Source organism: Somniosus microcephalus, unplaced genomic scaffold (genome assembly GCF_052327205.1).
Source record: "Somniosus microcephalus isolate GS21.2 unplaced genomic scaffold, FLI_Smic_1.0 unresolved_chr7, whole genome shotgun sequence".
NCBI classification, from domain to species: Eukaryota; Metazoa; Chordata; class Chondrichthyes; order Squaliformes; family Somniosidae; genus Somniosus; species Somniosus microcephalus.
Window position 1 is genome coordinate 34,067,958 of NW_028225185.1, and position 20,168 is coordinate 34,088,125.

General features: G+C 52.4%; 2 protein-coding genes across 3 annotated transcripts in view; one reads left to right on the forward strand and one right to left on the reverse strand.

The window, feature by feature from the left end:
- The window catches only part of LOC147086771 (uncharacterized), a 518,811-nt gene that overhangs the window by 46,120 nt on the left and 452,523 nt on the right, over positions 1-20,168 (reverse strand). The window lies entirely within an intron of this gene.
- Positions 2,102-12,461, forward strand: LOC147086774 (Krueppel-like factor 15). 2 transcript variants are annotated; one of them, XM_085978952.1, is made up of 3 exons: positions 2,102-2,265; positions 4,947-5,775; positions 10,869-12,461. In XM_085978952.1, the coding sequence occupies exons 2-3, from the start codon at positions 5,033-5,035 to the stop codon at positions 11,035-11,037; spliced, it is 912 nt and encodes a 303-aa protein (XP_085835078.1). In that variant the 5' UTR covers positions 2,102-2,265; positions 4,947-5,032; the 3' UTR covers positions 11,038-12,461. The 2 variants fall into 2 exon arrangements, with proteins under 2 accessions (XP_085835078.1, XP_085835079.1); XM_085978953.1 differs by having other exon boundaries at positions 2,102-2,210.

Genomic DNA, 20,168 nt, shown 5'->3' on the forward strand with positions numbered 1-20,168 from the left:
GATGTTCTTGCCATGGAGGGAGTGCAGCGAAGATTCACCAGACTGATACCTGGGATGGCAGGAATGACGTAAGAGGAGAGATTGGATCGATTAGGCTTATATTCGCTACAGTTTAGAAGAATGAGAGGGGATCTCATTGAAACTTATAAAATTCTAACAGGACTAGACAGACTGGATGCAGGAAGGATGTTCCCGATGGCGGGGGAGTCCAGAACCAGGGGTCACAGTCTAAGGATAAGGGGTAAGCCACTTAGGACAGAGATGAGGAGGAATTTCTTCACCCAGAGAGTGGTGAACCTGTGGAATTTTCTACCACAGAAGGCAGTGGAGGCCAATTCATTAAATATATTCAAGAACGAGTTAGATATATTTCTTAAAGTTAAAGGGATCAAGGGATATGGGGAGAAAGCAGGGACAGGGTACTGAATTTGGATGATCAGCCATGATCTCATTGAATGGTGGAGCAGGCTCGAGGGGCCGAATGGCCTGCTCCTGCTCCTATTTCTTATGTTCTTATGCATTCTGTCTCTGTCGCAGTGTTTACCCATCGCCAGTCCTGCCAATGTAAGAGAGATTGGGAGCTCCTGATCGTGTCTGATGATAACGATTTGGAAAAATATCGAGTGAGCCAGAGGTCAGTGCCCCTTGTTTTGGAACCACTTCATGTGCGGGCTGACGCACGTCTCCACACGACATCGCTGGTTTATCTGACACTGGTAGAAGATTTTGCGTCTCCTGTATGTTTGTAGTTTATTGCCGGATTTTCTACTTTGTGTCGAAAACACTGACTCGACAAATATTTTCATCCCAGTTCCCTTCTCCCCTCTCCTGGGGTACATTAGAGTACAGTTCCATGTCCAGAGACTTGAGCACAGAATCCCGGCTGACAACTCTAGTCCAGTAAGGAGGGAGCGCCGCACTGTCGGAGGGGCGGTACTTGGGGAGCACCGCACTGTCAGAGGGGCAGTACTGAGGGAGCACCGCACTGTCAGAGGGGCAGTACTGAGGGAGCACCGCACTGTCAGAGGGGCAGTACTGAGGGAGCGCCGCACTGTCAGAGGGGCAGTACTGAGGGAGCGCCGCACTGTCGGAGGGGCAGTACTGAGGGAGCGCCGCACTGTCGGAGGGGCGGTACTGAGGGAGCGCCGCACCGTCGGAGGGGCAGTACTGAGGGAGCGCCGCACTGTGGGAGGGGCGGTACTGAGGGAGCGCCGCACTGTCGGAGGGGCGGTACTGAGGGAGCGCCGCACTGTCGGAGGGGCAGTACTGAGGGAGCGCCGCACTGTCGGAGGGGCGGTACTGAGGGAGCGCCGCACTGTCGGAGGGGCGGTACTGAGGGAGCGCCGCACTGTCGGAGGGGCGGTACTGAGGGAGCGCCGCACTGTCGGAGGGGCGGTACTGAGGGAGCGCCGCACTGTCGGAGGGGCGGTACTGAGGGAGCGCCGCACTGTCGGAGGGGCGGTACTGAGGGAGCGCCGCACTGTCGGAGGGGCGGTACTGAGGGAGCGCCGCACTGTCGGAGGGGCGGTACTGAGGGAGCGCCGCACTGTCGGAGGGGCGGTACTGAGGGAGCGCCGCACTATTGGAGGGGCGGTACTGAGGGAGCGCCGCACTGTCGGAGGGACGGTGTTGAGGCCAATATTTATCCCTCAACCATCATCAATAAAACAGATGATCTGGTCATTTATCACATTGCTGTTTGTGGGAGCTTGCTGTGCGCATATTGGCTGCCGCGTTTCCTACATTACAACAGTGACCACACTGCAAAAAAAGTCCTTCATTGGCTGTGAAGCACTTTGGGACGTCCTGCGGTTGTGAAAGGAGTTTTTTCCTGATCAGTACATAAGTTTGATCAGATAGGAACCCTGCCATTATTTGCTCAGATACTCTGAGAATAGTGGTTACACATTAACTGGGGTGGAAGGAGGGTCGTAGCGCTGTCGGAATGTTTTCCAATCTGATGCCAGGCCAATCACAAATAAAAATCGCAACCGACTGCTGAGCCACGGTCCAATGAGAGGCTGGAGTGGGTGACAGACCCTGAACTAGCCCTCATTATTCATGGGAATGAGCTGGCCCCCCCCCCAGGTGAAGCTCCTTAAATAAGAGCGAGTGATATTCCGCGGCAGAATCAGCAATTCCACTCAGAGCCTCGAGTACACGGAGAGAGCGAGACCGAGATCGAGGGATCAGGAGGAACAAGGAGCAAGGTAGAGCGAGACTGAGGGAGTAGCAGGGATACGGGGCGAGGGAAACAAGACTGAGGTAGGAATAAGGAGCGAGGGAGACCGAGACTGAGGGTAGATTATTATCTGAACGGCAATAGATTGGGAGAAGGGGAAGTGCAACGAGACCTGGGTGTCCTTGTGCACCAGTCGCTGAAGGTAAGCATGCAGGTGCAGCAGGCGGTTAAGAAGGCAAGTGGTATGTTGGCCTTCGTAGCAAGAGGGTTCGAGTACAGGAACAAGGATGTCTTGCTGCAGTTGTACAGGGCCTTGGTGAGACCACACCTTGAGTATTGTGTGCAGTTTTGGTCGCCTTATCTGAGGAAGGATGTTCTTGCCATGGAGGGAGTGCAGCGAAGATTCACCAGACTGATACCTGGGATGGCAGGAATGACGTATGAGGAGAGATTGGGTCGATTGGGCTTATACTCGCTGGAGTTTAGAAGAATGAGAGGGGATCTCATTGAAACTTATAAAATTCTAACAGTACTGGACAGACTAGATGCAGGAAGGATGTTCCCGATGGCGGGGGAGTCCAGAACCAGGGGTCACAGTCTAAGGATAAGGGGTAAGCCATTTAGGACTGAGATGAGGAGGAATTTCTTCACCCAGAGAGTGGTGAACCTGTGGAATTCTCTACCACAGAAGGCAGTGGAGGCCAATTCATTAAATATATTCAAGAAGGAGTTGGATATATTTCTTAAGGCTAAAGGGATCAAGGGATATGGGGAGAAGGCAGGGACCGGGTACTGAGTTTGGATGATCAGCCATCATCTCATTGAATGGTGGAGCAGGCTCGAGGGGCCGAATGGCCGACTCCTGCTCCTATCTTCCATGTTTCTATGAGGGAGCAGCAGGAATATGGAGCGAGGGAGACCGAGACCGAGGTGGGAACCGTGGTCTTTGTAACGCTCGGCGTGGGTTCCAGCACTCGGCGGCGGACTCAAGTCCCTGCGTGCTATCTCACGCCCGAGCAAGCAGCCCCCACGCTCCCCCGCCGAGCTCCTGATTCAGAAGGTCTGCAGTGAATCGGACCCCTGCCCTGGGACAGTGGCGGACTGTGCTCCAGTTTAAACCCCATCAGCGGGTTAAACGGACACCGGAAAACTAAACACACAGACCACACTGGGAGTCAGGGCACGCAGCCTGTGGCAAGATAGCAGATCTCAGCCAGGCCGGGAGATCTCCCTTCATCGAGCAGTGTAGAGGGAGCTTTGCTCTGTATCTAACCCGTGCTGTACCAGCCCTGGGAGTGTTGGATGGGGACAGTGTAGACGGAGCTTTACTCTGTATCTAACCCGTGGTGTACCTGCCCTGGGAGTGTTTGATGGGGACAGTGTAGAGGGAGCTTTACTCTGTATCTAACCCGTGCTGTACCTGCATTGGGAGTGTTTGATGGGACAGTGTAGAGGGAGCTTTACTCTGTATCTAACCCGTGGTGTACCTGCCCTGGGAGTGTTTGATGGGGACAGTGTAGAGGGAGCTTTACTCTGTATCTAACCCGTGCTGTACCTGCATTGGGAGTGTTTGATGGGACAGTGTAGAGGGAGCTTTACTCTGTATCTAACCCGTGCTGTACCTGCCCTGGGAGTGTTTGATGGGACAGTGTAGAGGGAGCTATACTCTGTATCTAACCCGTGCTGTACCTGCCCTGGGAGTGTTTGTTGGGACAGTGTAGAGGGAGCTTTACCCCGTATCTAACCCGTGCTGTACCTGCCCTGGGAGTGTTTGTTGGGACAGTGTAGAGGGAGCTTTACTCTGTAACTAACCAGTGCTGTACCTGCCCTGGGAGTGTTTGATGGGATAGTGTAGAGGGAGCTTTACTCTGTATCTAACCCGTGCTGTACCTGCCCTGGGAGTGTTTGATGGGGACAGTGTAGAGGGAGCTTTACTCTGTAACTAACCAGTGCTGTACCTGCCCTGGGAGTGTTTGATGGGACAGTGTAGAGGGAGCTTTACTCTGTATCTAACCCGTGCTGTACCTGCCCTGGGAGTGTTTGATGGGGACAGTGCAGAGGGAGCTTTACTCTGTATCTAACCCGTGCTGTACTTGCCCTGGGAGTGTTTGATGGGACAGTGTAGAGGGAGCTTTACTCTGTATCTAACCCGTGCTGTACCTGCCTTGGGAGTGTTGGATGGGACAGTGTAGAGGGAGCTTTACTCTGTATCTAACCCGTGCTGTACCTGCCCTGGGAGTGTTTGACGGGACAGTGTAGGGGGAGCTTTACTCTGTATCTAACCCGTGCTGTACCTGCCTTGGGAGTGTTGGATGGGACAGTGTAGAGGGAGCTTTACTCTGTATCTAACCCGTGCTGTACCTGCCCTGGGAGTGTTTGATGGGACAGTGTAGAGGGAGCTTTATTCTGTATCTAACCCCGTGCTGTACCTGCCCTGGGAGTGTTTGATGGGGACAGTGTAGAGGGAGCTTTACTCTGTATCTAACCCGTGCTGTACCTGCCCTGGGAGTGTTTGATGGGACAGTGTAGAGGGAGCTTTACTCTGTATCTAACCCGTGCTGTACCTGCCCTGGGAGTGTTTGATGGGGACAGTGTAGAGGGAGCTTTACTCTGTATCTAACCCGTGCTGTACCTGCCCTGGGAGTGTTTGATGGGGACAGTGTAGAGGGAGCTTTACTCTGTATCTAACCCGTGCTGTACCTGCCCTGGGAGTGTTGGACGGGGACTGTTGGATCTAATTCTGTTGTCTGTGTCTGATTGACAGGTTTGAATCGACGGACGAACACAGACTCTCCGTTACCAGGTGGTGTTTCATCCCGGGACTGTGTCGGAGTTTAACGCCAGGCGGAGATGTTCTACTACAGCAGCCCCGGACTGACTGCCCGAGTCCGAGAGTCACTGTCCTCGCCCGTCTGGGAGTACGACAGCGACAGTTCCAACCAGAGCTCCCTGGGGTGCGAGGGACCCAGGCCCAGTGAGAGTTTCATTGACTACCTGCTGTCTCAGGCTGCGGGCGCCGAGCAACCCAGGCGGGACTTCCAGCCCACCCTGGACGAGATCGAGGAGTTCCTGGTGGAACACGCCAGCCTGACGCTGAGGGGCGAAGGGTCGGAGGCCGGGCGCTGCCCCCTGGGGCTGGTCAACGAGGCCGAGGAGGGAGCGCGGGGTGGCTCGAGCCGGGCGGAGGGGGAGCAGCAGCCCCCAGGCGGGGGGCAGGCCCCCCCGGCCTCGGCGGGGCCCCCTCCCCTCGTGCTGCAGCTGCAGCCTGTGCGGGAGGGCCGGGGGCCGAGCTCCCAGCTGCTGGTCAGCATCCAGGGCCAGACCTACGCACTGGTGCCCCAGGCCATCCCCTCCGCGCCCCCTCGGCAGTTCGTGCGCATCGCCGCCAAGCTGTCGGCCCAGGGCCAGGCCGAGGCAGCCCACAAGCCCCCGAGGCTCGGCTGCGCACCCCAGCCGGAGCTGCTGAAAGTCCACAAGTGCTCGTACCCAGGCTGCCCCAAGATGTACAGCAAGAGCAGCCACCTCAAGGCCCACACCCGGCGGCACACCGGAGAGAAACCCTTCGCTTGCACCTGGCCCGGCTGCGACTGGAGGTGAGTGAAGTCGGCAGCAGCAACTCACAGACTCGTAGAAATCTAAGGCACAAAATGTAGAAACATAGACGATCGGAAACATAGAAGATAGGAGCAGGAGTCGGCCATTTGGCCCCTCGAGCCTGCTCCGCCATTCAATGAGATCATGGCTGATCATCCAAATTCAGTACCCTATGACGTAATTAAACTCACTACGCACTTGGTTTGAGCGTAAAGCAAGGCTTTAATCAACTTGTTTCAGAACATGGAGGTCTAGTTGTACTTCACTAGTTCCTGTCTTACAAAATGTCCCCGGTAAGCTGGGCCCACGCCCAAGTATTTATACTCCTTGGACGGCGCCACCAGCTGGCCCTCCAGCATTATTTCATGAGTCGTTTCTTTATGATGATGAGATTTATAACACCCTGTCCCTGCCTTCTCCCTATATCCCTTGATCCCTTTAGCCTTAAGAAATATATCCAACTCCTTCTTGAATATATTTAATGAATTGGCTTCAACTGCCTTCTGTGGTAGAGAATTCCACAGGTTCACCACTCTCTGGGTGAAGAAATTCCTCCTCATCTCTGTCCTAAATGGCTTAGCCCTTATCTTTAGACTGTGACCCCTGGTTCTGGACTCCCCGGGCATTGGGAACATCCTTCCTGCATCTAGTCTGTCTAGTCCTGTTAGAATTTTATACGTTTCAATGAGATCAAGGAGGCCATTCAAGATTAGCATGTAAAGTTAAGGTACATAGGATTGGGGGCAAGGTACTGACTTGGATAGAGAACTGGTTGGCAGACAGGAAGCAAATAGTTGGAATAAACGGGTCTTTTTCCGAGTGGCAGGCAGTGACTAATGGGGTACCGCAGGGATCGGTGCTAGGACCCCAGCTATTCACAATATATATTAATGATCTAGACAAGGGAACTAGATGTAATATCTCCAAGTTTGCAGACGACACAAAGCTGGGTGGGCGTGTGTGCTGTGAGGAGGATGCCGAGAAACTCCAGTATGATTTGGACAGGTTGGGCGATTGGGCAGATGCATGGCAGATGCAGTATAATGTGGATAAATGCCAGGTTATCCACTTTGGTAGCAAAAACAGGAAGGCAGATTATTATCTGAACAGCAATAGATTGGGAGAAGGGGAAGTGCAACGAGACCTGGGTGTCCTTGTGCACCAGTCGCTGAAGGTAAGCATGCAGGTGCAGCAGGCGGTTAAGAAGGCAAATGGTATGCTGGCCTTCATAGCGAGAGGATTCGAGTACAGGAGCAAGGGTGTCTTGCTGCAGTTGTACAGGGCCTTGGTGAGACCGCACCTTGAGTATTGTGTGCAGTTTTGGTCGCCTTATCTGAGGAAGGATGTTCTTGCCATGGAGGGAGTGCAGCGAAGATTCACCAGACTGATACCTGGGATGGCAGGAATGACGTATGAGGAGAGATTGGGTCGATTGGGCTTATATTCACTAGAGTTTAGAAGAATGAGAGGGGATCTCATTGAAACTTATAAAATTCTAATAGGACTAGACAGACTAGATGCAGGAAGGATGTTCCCGATGGCGGGGGAGTCCAGAACCAGGGGTCACAGTCTAAGGATAAGGGGTAAGCCATTTAGGACAGAGATGAGGAGGAATTTCTTCACCCAGAGAGTGGTGAACCTGTGGAATTCTCTACCACACAAGGCAGTTGAGGCCAATTCATTAAATATATTCAAGAAGGAGTTGGATACATTTCTTAAGGCTAAAGGGATCAAGGGATATGGGGAGAAGGCAGGGACAGGGTACTGAATTTGGATGATTAGCTATGATTGCATTGAATGGCGGAGCAGGCTCGAGGGGCCGAATGGCCTCCTCCTGCTCCTATCTTCTATGTTTCTATGCCCTGTAGGTTACGGCGCTTTGAGTGCGTATCCAAGTACTTTTTAAATGTGATGAGGGTTTCTGCCTCGACCACCCTTTCAGGCAGTGAGTTCCAGACCCCCACCACCCTCTGGGTGAAGAAAGTTCTCCTCGACTCCCCTCTAATCCTTCTCCCAATGACTTTAAATCTCTGCCCCCCTGGTTACTGACCTCTCTGCTCAGGGAAATAGGTCCTTCCTATCCACTCTATCCAGGGCCCCTCATCATTTTATACACCTCGATTAAATCTCCCCTCAGCCTCCTCTGTTCCAGAGAAAACAACCCCAGCCTCTCCAATCCTTCCTCATCGCTAAAATTCCCCAGCCCAGGCAACATCCTCGGCAATCTCCTCTGTACCCTCTCCAGTGCGATCACATCCTTCCTGAACATAAGAAATAGGAGCAGGAGTTGGCCATTCGGCCCCTCGAGCCTGCTCCGCCATTCAATAGGATCAGGGCTGATCTTCGACCTCAACTCCACTTTCCCGCCCCGATCCCTCGATTCCCCTCGAGTCCAAAAATCTCTCGATCTCAGCCTTGAATAGACTCAACGACTGAGCCTCCACAGCCCTCTGGGGCAGAGAATTCCAAAGATTCACCGCCCTCCGAGTGAAGAAATTCCTCCTCATCTCAGTCCTAAATGGCTTACCCCTTATCCTGAGACTGTGACCCCTGCTTCTAGACTCCCCAGCCAGGGGAAAAAAACAGCCTCTCAGCATCTACTCTGTCAATCCCCCCCCCTCAGAATCTTATACGTTTCAATGAGATCACCTCTGAAACTCCAGAGCGTAGAGGTTTAGGTTTTAATGAGCGTCTTAAAGGAGGAGAGGCGGAGAGGTTTCGGGAGGGAATTCCAGAGCTCGGGGGCCTGGCGCGGTCGCCAACGGTGGAGCGATGGAAATCGGGGGGAAGCGCAAGAAGGCCAGCATTGGAGGAGTGCCGAGATCTCGGAGGGTTGTGAGGCTGGAGGAGGTTACAGAGAGAGGGAGGGGGGCGAGGAGGGATTTGAAAACAAGGGTGAGAATTAAAAAATGGAGGCGTTGCCGGACTGGGAGCCAATGTAGGCCAGCGAGCACAGGTGGGGGAGGAGGAGGAGGGGGATGGGTGAATGGGGCAACGGAGGGCAACTGTTCCTATTAAACACCCCGCTAATTCCACACACACAAGCAGGAAAGGCCAAGGCTCCATCCCTGGCCTGTGCCGGGTGAGGGACTGAATGGCCTCAATGGCCCTGGGGGAGGGCGGGGGGGGGGGTGAATCAGCCCGGGATGCGGCGAATCAGCCCGGGATGCAGCAAGCACCATAGAAACATAGAAGATAGGAGCAGGAGTCGGCCATTCGGCCCCTCGAGCCCACTCCGCCATTTAATGCGATCATGGCTGATCATCCAAATTCAGTACCCTGTCCCTGCTTTCTCCCCATATCCCTTGATCCCTTTAGCCTTAAGAAATATATCTAACTCCTTCTTGAATATATTTCATGAATTGGCCTCAACTGCCTTCTGTGGTAGAAAATTCCACAGGTTCACCACTCTCTGGGTGAAGAAATTCCTCCTCATCTCAGTCCTAAATGGCTTACCCCTTATCCTTAGACTGTGACCCCTGGTTCTGGACTCCCCCGCCATCGGGAACATCCTTCCTGCATCTAGTCTGTCTAGTCCTGTTAGAATTTTGTAAGTTTCAATGAGATCCCCTCTCATTCTTCTAAACTCTAGCGAGTATAAGCCCAATCGACCCAATCTCTCCTCATACGTCATTCCTGCCATCCCAGGTATCAGTCTGGTGAATCTTCGCTGCACTCCCTCCATGGCAAGAACATCCTTCCTCAGATAAGGCGACCAAAACTGCACACAATACTCAAGGTGTGGTCTCACCAAGGCCCTGTACAACTGCAGCAGGACATCCTTGCTCCTGTACTCGAACACTCTCGCTACGAAGGCCAACATACCATTTGCCTTCTTAAACGCCTGCTGCACCTGCATGCTTACCTTCAGCGACTGGTGCACAAGGACACCCAGGTCTCGTTGCACTTCCCCTTTTCCCAATCTATTGCCGTTCAGATAATAATCTGCCTTAGGCGAGGGAACTAGATGTAATATCTCCAAGTTTGCAGACGACACAAAGCTGGGTGGGCGTGTGTGCTGTGAGGAGGATGCCGAGAAACTCCAGTATGATTTGGACAGGTTGGGTGATTGGGCAGATGCAGTATAATGTGGATAAATGCCAGGTTATCCACTTTGGTGTCAAAAACAGGAAGGCAAATCATTATCTGAATGGCAATAGATTGGGAGAAGGGGAAGTGCAACGAGACCTGGGTGTCCTTGTGCACCAGTCGCTGAAGATAAGCATGCAGGTGCAGCAGGCGGTTAAGAAGGCAAATGGTATGTTGGCCTTCGTAGCGAGAGGGTTTGAGTACAGGAACAAGGATGTCTTGCTGCAGTTGTACAGGGCCTTGGTGAGACCACATCTTGAGTATTGTGTGCAGTTTTGGTCACCTTATCTGAGGAAGGATGTTCTTGCCATGGAAGGAGTGCAGCAAAGATTCACCAGGCTGATACCTAGGATGGCAGGAATGATGTATGAGGAGAGATTGGTTCGATTGGGCTTATACTCGCTGGAGTTTAGAAGAATGAGAGGGGATCTCATTGAAACTTATAAAATTCTAACAGGACTAGACAGACTAGATGCTGGAAGGATGTTCCCGATGGCGGGGGAGTCCAGAACCAGGGGTCACAATCTAAGGATAAGGGGTAAGCCATTTAGGACTGAGATGAGGAGGAATTTCTTCACCCAGAGAGTGGTGAACCTGTGGAATTCTCTACCACAGAAGGCAGTAGAGGCCAATTCGTTAAATATATTCAAGAAGGAGTTGGATATATTTCTTAAGGCTAAAGGGATCAAGGGATATGGGGAGAAAGCAGGGACAGGGTACTGAATTTGGATGATCAGCCATGATCTCATTCAATGGCGGAGCAGGCTCGAGGGGCCGAATGGCCTACTCCTGCTCCTATCTTCTATGTTTCTATGCCTTCCTGTTTTTGCCACCAAAGTGGATAACCTAGGAGTCTACGGGACCGTTGGGCGAGGACAGGGTTACGCAGTCGAATATCCGGCCGACGCTTGCTGTGGCCGGGGGGGCGGGAGAGGGGGGTAGTTTTGGATCCCTCGCCCGCTCTGACGGTTTTGCCCGCCTTTTTTTGTCCGCCCCCCCGCAGGTTTTCCCGATCGGACGAGCTATCCCGCCACAAACGGTCGCACTCAGGGATCAAACCTTACCAGTGCACGGTGTGCCAGAAGAGGTTTGCTCGGAGCGACCACCTGTCCAAGCACGTGAAGGTCCACCGCTTCCCACGCTCCAGTCGGGGCTCGCAGGACGCTAACTGATCCCACCCCGAGTGTCTAGACGAAAGAGGAGACGGAACCTGCTCTCTGAGATGGAAACGCGACGGCAGACGTTTCGGGATCGGCTGGCTGATCGACATCGAACACGGACATCCGGATTGCCTTCAGAGGAGACGCACTGTCTGGCTTTTACCGGGGGGTGGGGTGTCCTCTCGGAGTAGGGGACCCCACCCACCCACCCCGCTCCGTGCCAATGGACAGGTCGTCATAATAACCAGCACAGACTGCTTCATTAACACACCCCCCCAAAACACAGGGCTGCCTCGCACACGTCAACCCTCATTGCTCTCATATCAAAAATCCGTGTGTTCCTTTCAGCTTCACAGCACCCCCCCAATCCCCCATAGAATGGGAGTCCCACAGCCTCTGTTCCCCCATCTACAAGTCAGGAGAGTGATGGAACGCTCTCCACTTGCCTGGATGAGTTACAGCTCCGACAACACTGAAGAAGCTCGACACCATCCAGGACAAAGCAGCCCGCTTGATCGGCACCCCGTCCACCACCTTAAACATTCACTCCCTCCACCACCGGCGCACCGTGGCTGCAGTGTGGACCATCTACAAGATGCGCTGCAGCAACTCGCCAAGGCTTCTTCGGCAGCACCTCCCAAACCTGCGACCTCTTCCACCTAGAAGGACAAGGGCAGCAGGCGCACGGGACCACCACCACCTCCAAGCTCCCCTCCAAGTCACACACACCATCCTGACTTGGAAATATATCTGCCGTTCCTTCATCATCACTGGGTCAAAATCCTGGAACTCCCTCCCTAACAGCGCTGTGGGAGCACCTTCACCACACGGACTGCAGCGGTTCAAGAAGGCGGCTCACCACCACCTTCTCAAGGGCAACTAGGGATGGGCAATAAATGCTGGGCCTTGCCAGCGACGCCCACATCCGCAGAATAAATAAAATAAATAGACTGGGGGGTTCCGCACGGACTGGATTCCTCCATTGCCCTATAGACTGGGAGGTCCCCCATTCCCCATGGACTGGATTCCTCCATTGCCCTATAGACTGGGGGGTCCCACGGCCCCCGTTCCGAGGGGTCGGACCCTGGGGAAGGGAGGGAGTGGGTCTGCGCGGGTGCTGAAAGGGTCCCCGGTTCTGTCGCTGAGCTGTGCATTCGATAAGACTGTCAGGATCAGTAAAGTAGGAGAGGAATTGACAATGAGTGAGGAGAACGCGATGGAAGTTAATATTTGAAAGCGCAGCCCCTGTTCCTGAGGGTTGTCGGAATGCGTTGGTCAGCGTCTGATCACTTGTGAAGTGTCGGGAGATCTTCATTAACTGAGATTGTATTGTAATTTATTCACATTGTTTCCTGATCATTCCACTGAGTTGTGAAGATTTCTGATTGCAGTATTTCTCCAGCGACGGGATTTAAAAACAATAAATGTTGAATGCAGCAAGTTTGGACATTATTTGATTGCTTTTTCATCACGGTCTCTCTCTGTCTCTCTCTCTGTCTCTCTCAATTTTTCAATTCAATTCAAATTGCTTTATTGGCATGACAAGGTACATCTTATGTTGCCAAAGCATCGAAAAACATTTATGGTTGAACACATAAACACAGGTCTATCCATACAGTGTATAAACAGATATATCCCTGAGTGTATAAATATACATTCATATAATTTGTATATACTCTTTTCTTATATTTAGTGGTTGTCCCTCTGTTTATGGCAAGCTGTAACATAGTGTGCCGCTAAGGTTACACAATTTCTCTCTTCCCCTAGTAGGTATGGGAGTTTTTGGTCGTCATTCAAATTTCTGAATTCAGGGCATATTTTCTCTCCACTCTCTCTCTCTCTCTCTCTGCCTCTCTCTCTCTCTCTCTCTGCCTCTCTCTCTCTCTCTGTCTCTCTCTCTCTCTCATCTGTCTCTCTCTCTGTTTCTGTCTCTCTCTCTCTGTCTCTCTCTCTCTGTCTCTCTCACTGTCTCTCTCTCTGTCTCTCGTCTGTCTCTCTCTGTCTCTCTGTCTCTCTCTCTCACTGTCTCTCTCTCTCTCTCTCTCTCTCCCTCTCTGTCTCTCTCTCTCTGTCTCTCTCATCTGTCCCTCTCTGTCTCTCTCTCTGTCTCTCTCGTCTGTCTCTCTGCCTCTCTCTGTCTGTCTGTCTCTCACTCTGTCTGTCCCTCTCTGTGTCTGTTTTTCTTTATCTCTCTCCACTCTCTGCCTCTCTTTCTCTCTGTCTGTCTCTCTCTGTGTGTTTTTCTCTCTGCCTCTCTCGCTCTCTGTCTCTCTGTGTCTGTTTTTCTCTATCTCTCCACTCTCTGCCTCTCTCTCTCTGTCTCCCTCTCTATCTCTGCCTCTTTCTCTTCACTCTCTGTCTGTCCCTCTGTGTGTCTCTCTCCCTCTCTCTTTCTCTCCACTGTCTGTCTGTGTCAGTCTCCTCTCTGTCTCTCTTTCTCTCACTTTGTGCCTCTGCCTATTTCCTATCCCATCAGATTCTCTTTCTCTCTCTCTCACTCAGTCTCTGTCTATTTCCCTGCCCTGTCTCTCTCTGCCCTTCTCTCTGCCACCTCGCCAGGCTCCGTGTCCTGTGACCCCCCCCGCCGGCCTCTCCGATTCCCTCTCTGTCCAGACGCACACTGCTCTCTCTCTCCCCCTGCCCTCTCCGTTCGCCGGTCAGGACACGGCTAATTCCTGGTGCAGCGCGAGAGCTTCACCTTTCACGCCGACTCCCTGTGGCTCCACGTCCCGCTCTTGGGTCGCACATCAGAGAGCGGATCAGCTCAAGAGACCCAGCTGGCCGCAGAGACCTTTACACTGGCACAACAACCACTCACGTCAACAGGGAGTGACGTTAAACGAGGCTTCAAGCAGTGGTAGCACAAGCGTCAGTAGTTTATCGTAGAATTAATCATTGATAAGCCCCCCGTGCCTATTGATGTCAACACTTCCGAAACAGGTAGCAATATTTGATGGTAAATATATTTTCTGACTTCGATCTTGAGATGTTATCAGCATGTGCTTAAGGTTCATAGAATCAGATAGCACAGAAGGAGGCCATTCGGCCCAACGTGCCTGTGCCGGCTCTTTGAACCAGCTCTCCAATTAGTCCCACTCCCCCCTGCTCTTTCCCCACAGCCCGGCACATTTTTCCCCTTCAAGTATTTCTCCAATTCCCCCTTTTGAAAGTTACTATTGAATCTGCTCCCACTGCCCTTTCAGGCAGCGCGTTCCAGATCACAACAACTCGCTGCGTAAAAAACATTCTCCTCATCTCCCCCTCTGGTTCTTTTACCGATTATCTTCAATCTGTGTCCTCTGGTTACCGACCCTCCTGCCACTGGGAACAGTTTCTCTTCATTTACTCATCAAAACCCTTCATGATTTTGAACACCTCTATTAAATCTCCCCTTAACCTTCTCTGCTCTAAGGAGAACAACCCCAGCTTCTCCAGTCTCTCCACATCACTGAAGTCCCTCATCCCTGGTACCATTCTGGTCAATCTCCCCTTAACCTTCTCTGCTCTAAGGAGAACAACCCCAGCTTCTCCAGTCTCTCCACATCACTGAAGTCCCTCATCCCTGGTACCATTCTGGTCAATCTCCCCTTAACCTTCTCTGCTCTAAGGAGAACAATCCCAGCTTCTCAAGTCTCTCCACATCACTGAAGTCCCTCATCCCTGGGACCATTCTGGTCAATCTCCCCTTAACCTTCTCTGCTCTAAGGAGAACAACCCCAGCTTCTCCAGTCTCTCCACATCACTGAAGTTCCTCATCCTTGGTACCATTCTGGTCAATCTCCCCTTAACCTTCTCTGCTCTAAGGAGAACAATCCCAGCTTCTCCAGTCTCTCCACATCACTGAAGTCCCTCATCCCTGGTACCATTCTGGTCAATCGCCCCTTAACCTTCTCTGCTCTAAGGGGCAAGGTACTGACTTGGATAGAGAACTGGTTGGCAGACAGAAAGCAAAGAGTTGGAATAAACGGGTCTTTTTCCGAGTGGCAGGCAGTGACTAGTGGGTACCACAGGGATCGGTCCTTGGACCCCAGCTATTCACAATATATATTCATGATCTAGACAAGGGAACTAGATGTAATATCTCCAAATTTGCAGACGACACAAAGCTGGGTGGGCGTGTGTGCTGTGAGGAGGATGCTGAGAAACTCCAGGATGATTTGGACAGGTTGGGTGATTGGGCAGAAGCATGGCAGATGCAATATAACGTGGATAAATGTGAGGTTATCCACTTTGGTAGCAAAAACAGGAAGGCAGATTATTATCTGAATGGCAATAGATTGGGAGAAGGAGAAATGCAACGAGACCTGGGTGTCCTTGTGCACCAGTCGCTGAAGGTAAGCATGCAGGTGCAGCAGACGGTTAAGAAGGCAAATGGTATGTTGGCCTTCGTAACGAGAGGGTTTGAGTACAGGAACAAGGATGTCTTGCTGCAGTTGTACAGGGCCTTGGTGAGACCACATCTTGAGTATTGTGTGCAGTTTAGGTCACCTTATCTGAGGAAGGATGTTCTTACCATGGAAGGAGTTCAGCGAAGATTCACCAGGCTGATACCTGGGATGGCAGGAATGACGTATGAGGAGAGATTGGGTCGATTGGGCTTGTACTCGCTGGAATTTAGAAGAATGAGAGGGAATCTCATTGAAACTTATAAAATTCTGACAGGACTGGACAGACTAGATGCAGGAAGGATGTTCCTGATGGTCGGGGAGTCCAGAACCAGGGGTCACAGTCTAAGGATAAGGGGTAGGCCATTTAGGACAGAAATGAGGAGGAATTTCTTCACCCAGAGAGTGGTGAACCTGTGGAATTCTCTACCACAGAAGGCAGTAGAGGCCAATTCATTAAATATATTCAAGAAGGAGTTGGATATATTTCTCATGGCTAAAGGGATCAAGGGGTATGGGGAGAAAGCAGGGACCGGGTACTGAATTTGGATGATCAGCCATGATCGCACTGAATGGCGGAGTGGGCTCGAGGGGCCGAATGGCCTACTCCTGCTCCTATCTTCTCTGAGAACAACCCCAGCTTCTCCAGTCTCTCCACATCACTGAAGTCCCTCATCCCCGGTACCATTCTGGTCAATCTCCCCTTAACCTTCTCTGCTCTAAGAAGAACAATCCCAGTTTCTCCAGTCTCTCCACATCACTGAAGTCCCTCATCCCTGGTACCATTCTGGTCAATCTCCCCTTAACCTTCTCTGCTCTAAGGAGAACAACCCCAGCTTCTCCAGTCTCTCTGCATCACTGAAGTCCCTCATCCCTGGTACCATTCTGGTCAATCTCCCCTTAACCTTCTCTGCTCTAAGGAGAACAATCCCAGCTTCTCCAGTCTCTCCACATCACTGAAGTCCCTCATCCCTGGTACCATTCTGGTCAATCTCCCCTTAACCTTCTCTGCTCTAAGGAGAACAACCCCAGCTTCTCCAGTCTCTCCACATCACTGAAGTCCCTCATCCCTGGTACCATTCTGGTCAATCTCCCCTTAACCTTCTCTGCTCCAAGGAGAACAACCCCAGCTTCTCCAGTCTCTCCATGTCACTGAAGTCCCTCATCCCTGGTACCATTCTGGTCAATCTCCCCTTAACCTTCTCTGCTCTAAGGAGAACAATCCCAGCTTCTCCACATCACTGAAGTCCCTCATCCCTGGAACTATTCTAGTAAATCTCCTCTGCCCCCTCTCCAAGGCCTTGACATCCTTCCTAAAGTGCGGTGCCCAGAATTGGCCGCAATACTCCAGCTGAGGCCTAACCAGTGTTTTATAAAGGGTTTAGCATAACTTCCTTGCTTTTGTACTCTGTGCCTTTATTTATAAAGCCCAGGTTCCCAAATGCTTTTTTTTTTTAAACAGCCTTCTCAGCTTGTCCTGCCTCTTGGCCTCACTAAGAGTCAGTGGCCTCCCTCCGATCACTGCATGCAATTGAGCCCCACAGCGCAGGAAGCACCCAGGCTGCATCCCGGGCCTGCGTTGAGCGAGCTGGGCCCAGCTGGAGCAGGAGGTACAGTTAGCCTCAGCGCCCCCTCGTGTTCGGGAGGGGCGGAAATCAGCCAGGGTTCATACAGACGTACGGCCAGTCTGTCGCCTGCCACTGGTACTCACCGCGTGGGTCAGCGCGTGAAGAATGGCCACTCGGGGGGGCGAGGGCGCTGCCCCTGGAACCCCGTACCCGAGCGAGAGTCAGTGAGCAGTGAGCGGGACATTTGGCTGTGGAGGGCATCACCCCCGCTTTGCTTCTGTCTCGAACCTGTGCTGGAGACTTTAGCCATGGCTGAATGCTGGGCGTCTGGTACATCACTCATGATTCAGCCTGGAGTGTGTGTGTGTGTGTGGGCAGGATATTCGACTGCGGGAATATTGGGAAGACCGAAGCCATCGGGCTGGATTTTCATTGGGCCATGGAGTCGGGATTGGGGGTTTAAAATCCCGAAATCGGATGATAGAAACATGTTTCTATCTCCTCTTGTGGCTCGCGGGCAATTGTTGTCTGATTTACCCTCCTGTGTTGCGCCTTCGGACGTTTTACTGTGTTAAAGGTATATAAATATGAGTTGTTGTTGTCGAGGAGGCCAGATTCCCTTCAAAAGGACGTCAGTAATTGTCGCCAATTTCAGTCCCTGACGTGATCGTCCTGTTTTTCTCCTGGCTCCCTGCCTGCCTGTGTTTTTTTTTTTATAACCACACATAGAACTTTGCTCTGGTTCCCAATGATCTGACATCTCAATGGAGTTACTCATTGACAGGTCTGACTGTTACTCTTGGCAGGATGCTTGTCTCTCGCCCTCTGCCCTGATTATCAGGGGAGGCATAGGCCAGGTCTGATAGCTGGAGCTAGCGGAGGGGGCAGGGGGTGGTGGGGTAGGGGGGCGGTGGGCGCAAAGGAGCCACTTGTTGATTCTGTTGAAGGTCCCCAGCTTGAGTGTCAATGAAGCCCGTTCAAGGGTGAGTCCACACCTGGAGTACTGCGTACAGTTTTGGTCTCCTTATTTGAGGAAGGGGTATACTTGCATTGGAGGCAGTTCAGAGACATAGAAACATAGAAGATAGGAGCAGGAGTAGGCCATTCGGCCCCTCGAGCCTGCTCCGCCATTCAATGAGATCATGGCTGATCATCCAAATTCAGTACCCCTGTCCCTGCCTTCTCCCGATATCCCTTGATCCCTTTAGCCTCAAGAAATATATCCAACTCCTTCTTGAATATATTTAATGAGCTGGCCTCCACCGCCTTCTGTGGCAGAGAATTCCACAGGTTCACCACTCTGGGTGAAGAAATTCCTCCTCATTTCTGTCCTAAATGGCTTACCCCTTATTCTTAGACTATGACCCCTGGTTCTGGACTCCCTGGCCATCGGAAACATCCTTCCTGCATCTAGTCTGTCCAGGCCTGACAGAATTTTATAAGTTTCAACGAGATCCCCTCTCATCCTTCTAAACTCTAGCGAATAGAAGCCCAATCGACCCAACCTCTCTTCATACGTCATTTCTGCCATCCCAGGTATCACTCTGGTGAATCTTCGCTGCACTCCCTCCATGGCAAGAACATCCTTCCTCAAATAAGGCAACCAAAACTGCACACAATACTCAAGGTGTGGTCTCACCAAGGCCCTGTACAACTGCAGCAAGACATCCTTGCTCCTGTACTCAAATCCTCAATGTTGGGGAACAGGTGACTAAACGCCGGGTCAAAGTGGTCGGTTTTAAGGAGCATCTTGAAGGAGAGGAGAGGTTTAGGGAGGGAATTCCAGAGCTCGGGGCCCTGGCGCGGTCGCCAATGGTGGAGTGGTGGAAATCGGGGGGGGGGGGGGATGCGCCAGAGGATAGAATTGGAGGAGTGCAGAGATCTCGGAGGGGGTTGTAGGAGGTTACAGAGATAGGGAGGGTTGTAGGGGGCTGGAGGAGGTTACAGAGATAGGGAGGGTTGTAGGGGCTGGAGGAGGTTACAGAGATAGGGAGGGTTGTAGGGGCTGGAGGAGGTTACAGAGATAGGGAGGGTTATAGGGGCTGGAGGAGATTACAGAGATAGGGAGGGTTGTAGGGGGCAGGAGGAGATTACAGAGATAGGAAGGGGTGTAGGGGCTGGAGGAGGTTACAGAGATAGGGAGGGTTGTAGGGGGCTGGAGGAGGTTACAGAGATAGGGAGGGTTGTAGGGGCTGGAGGAGGTTACAGAGATAGGGAGGGTTGTAGGGGCTGGAGGAGGTTACAGAGATAGGGAGGGTTGTAGGGGGCTGGAGGAGGTTACAGAGATAGGGAGGGTTGTAGGGGCTGGAGGAGGTTACAGAGATAGGGAGGGTTGTAGGGACTGGAGGAGGTTACAGAGATAGGGAGGGTTGTAGGGGGCTGGAGGAGGTTACAGAGATAGGGAGGGTTGTAGGGGCTGGAGGAGGTTACAGAGATAGGGAGGGTTGTAGGTGCTGGAGAAGGTTACAGAGATAGGGAGGGGTGTAGGGGGCTGGAGGAGGTTACAGAGATAGGGAGGGTTGTAGGGGCTGGAGGAGGTTACAGAGATAGGGAGGGGTGTAGGGGCTGGAGGAGGTTACAGAGATAGGGAGAGGGTCGAGGAGGCCGCGGAGGGATTTGAAGACGAGGATGAGAATTTTAAAATCGAGGCGTTGCCGGACTGGGAGCCAGTGTAGGTCAGCGAGCACAGTGGGAGGTGATGGGTGAAGGGGACTCGGCGCGAGTTAGGACACGGGGGTAGCAAAGTTTAGGATGAGCTCAAATTTACGAAGGGGGGAAGCTGGGAGGTCAGCCGGGAGTGTGCTGGAATAGTCGAGTCTGGAGATGACAAGAGCATTGGCTTGTTTACGTGGAGTTGTTTGCAGGGTAGCTGCAACTGGGACTCCGACACTTGTAGTCCGTGGCTCTCCGATCTGTCCCAGTCACTCGAGAAAATCCTGATCGCAGACCTCACAAGCAAAGAACACCGAGAGCAGTCCTGGTACACGGGACGGAGGAGACCAAGCAATCTTTGCCCAGTGACCCCTGGGTTAGAGAGGGGGAAATCAGCCAGGGTTCCTGCTCCTGATCACTGTCCAGTGACCCCTGGGTTAGAGAGAGGGGGAAATCAGCCAGGGTTCCTGCTCCTGATCACTGCCCAGTGACCCCTGGGTTAGAGAGGGGAAATCAGCCAGGGTTCCTGCTCCTGATC

Bases quoted from the DNA above. Each gene is read 5' to 3' on its own strand.
- LOC147086774 (XM_085978952.1), top strand. From the start codon at position 5,033: ATGTTCTACTACAGCAGCCCCGGACTGACTGCCCGAGTCCGAGAGTCA. The intron at 5,776-10,868 runs GTGAGTGAAGTC...GCCCCCCCGCAG, and splicing joins TGGCCCGGCTGCGACTGGAG to GTTTTCCCGATCGGACGAGC.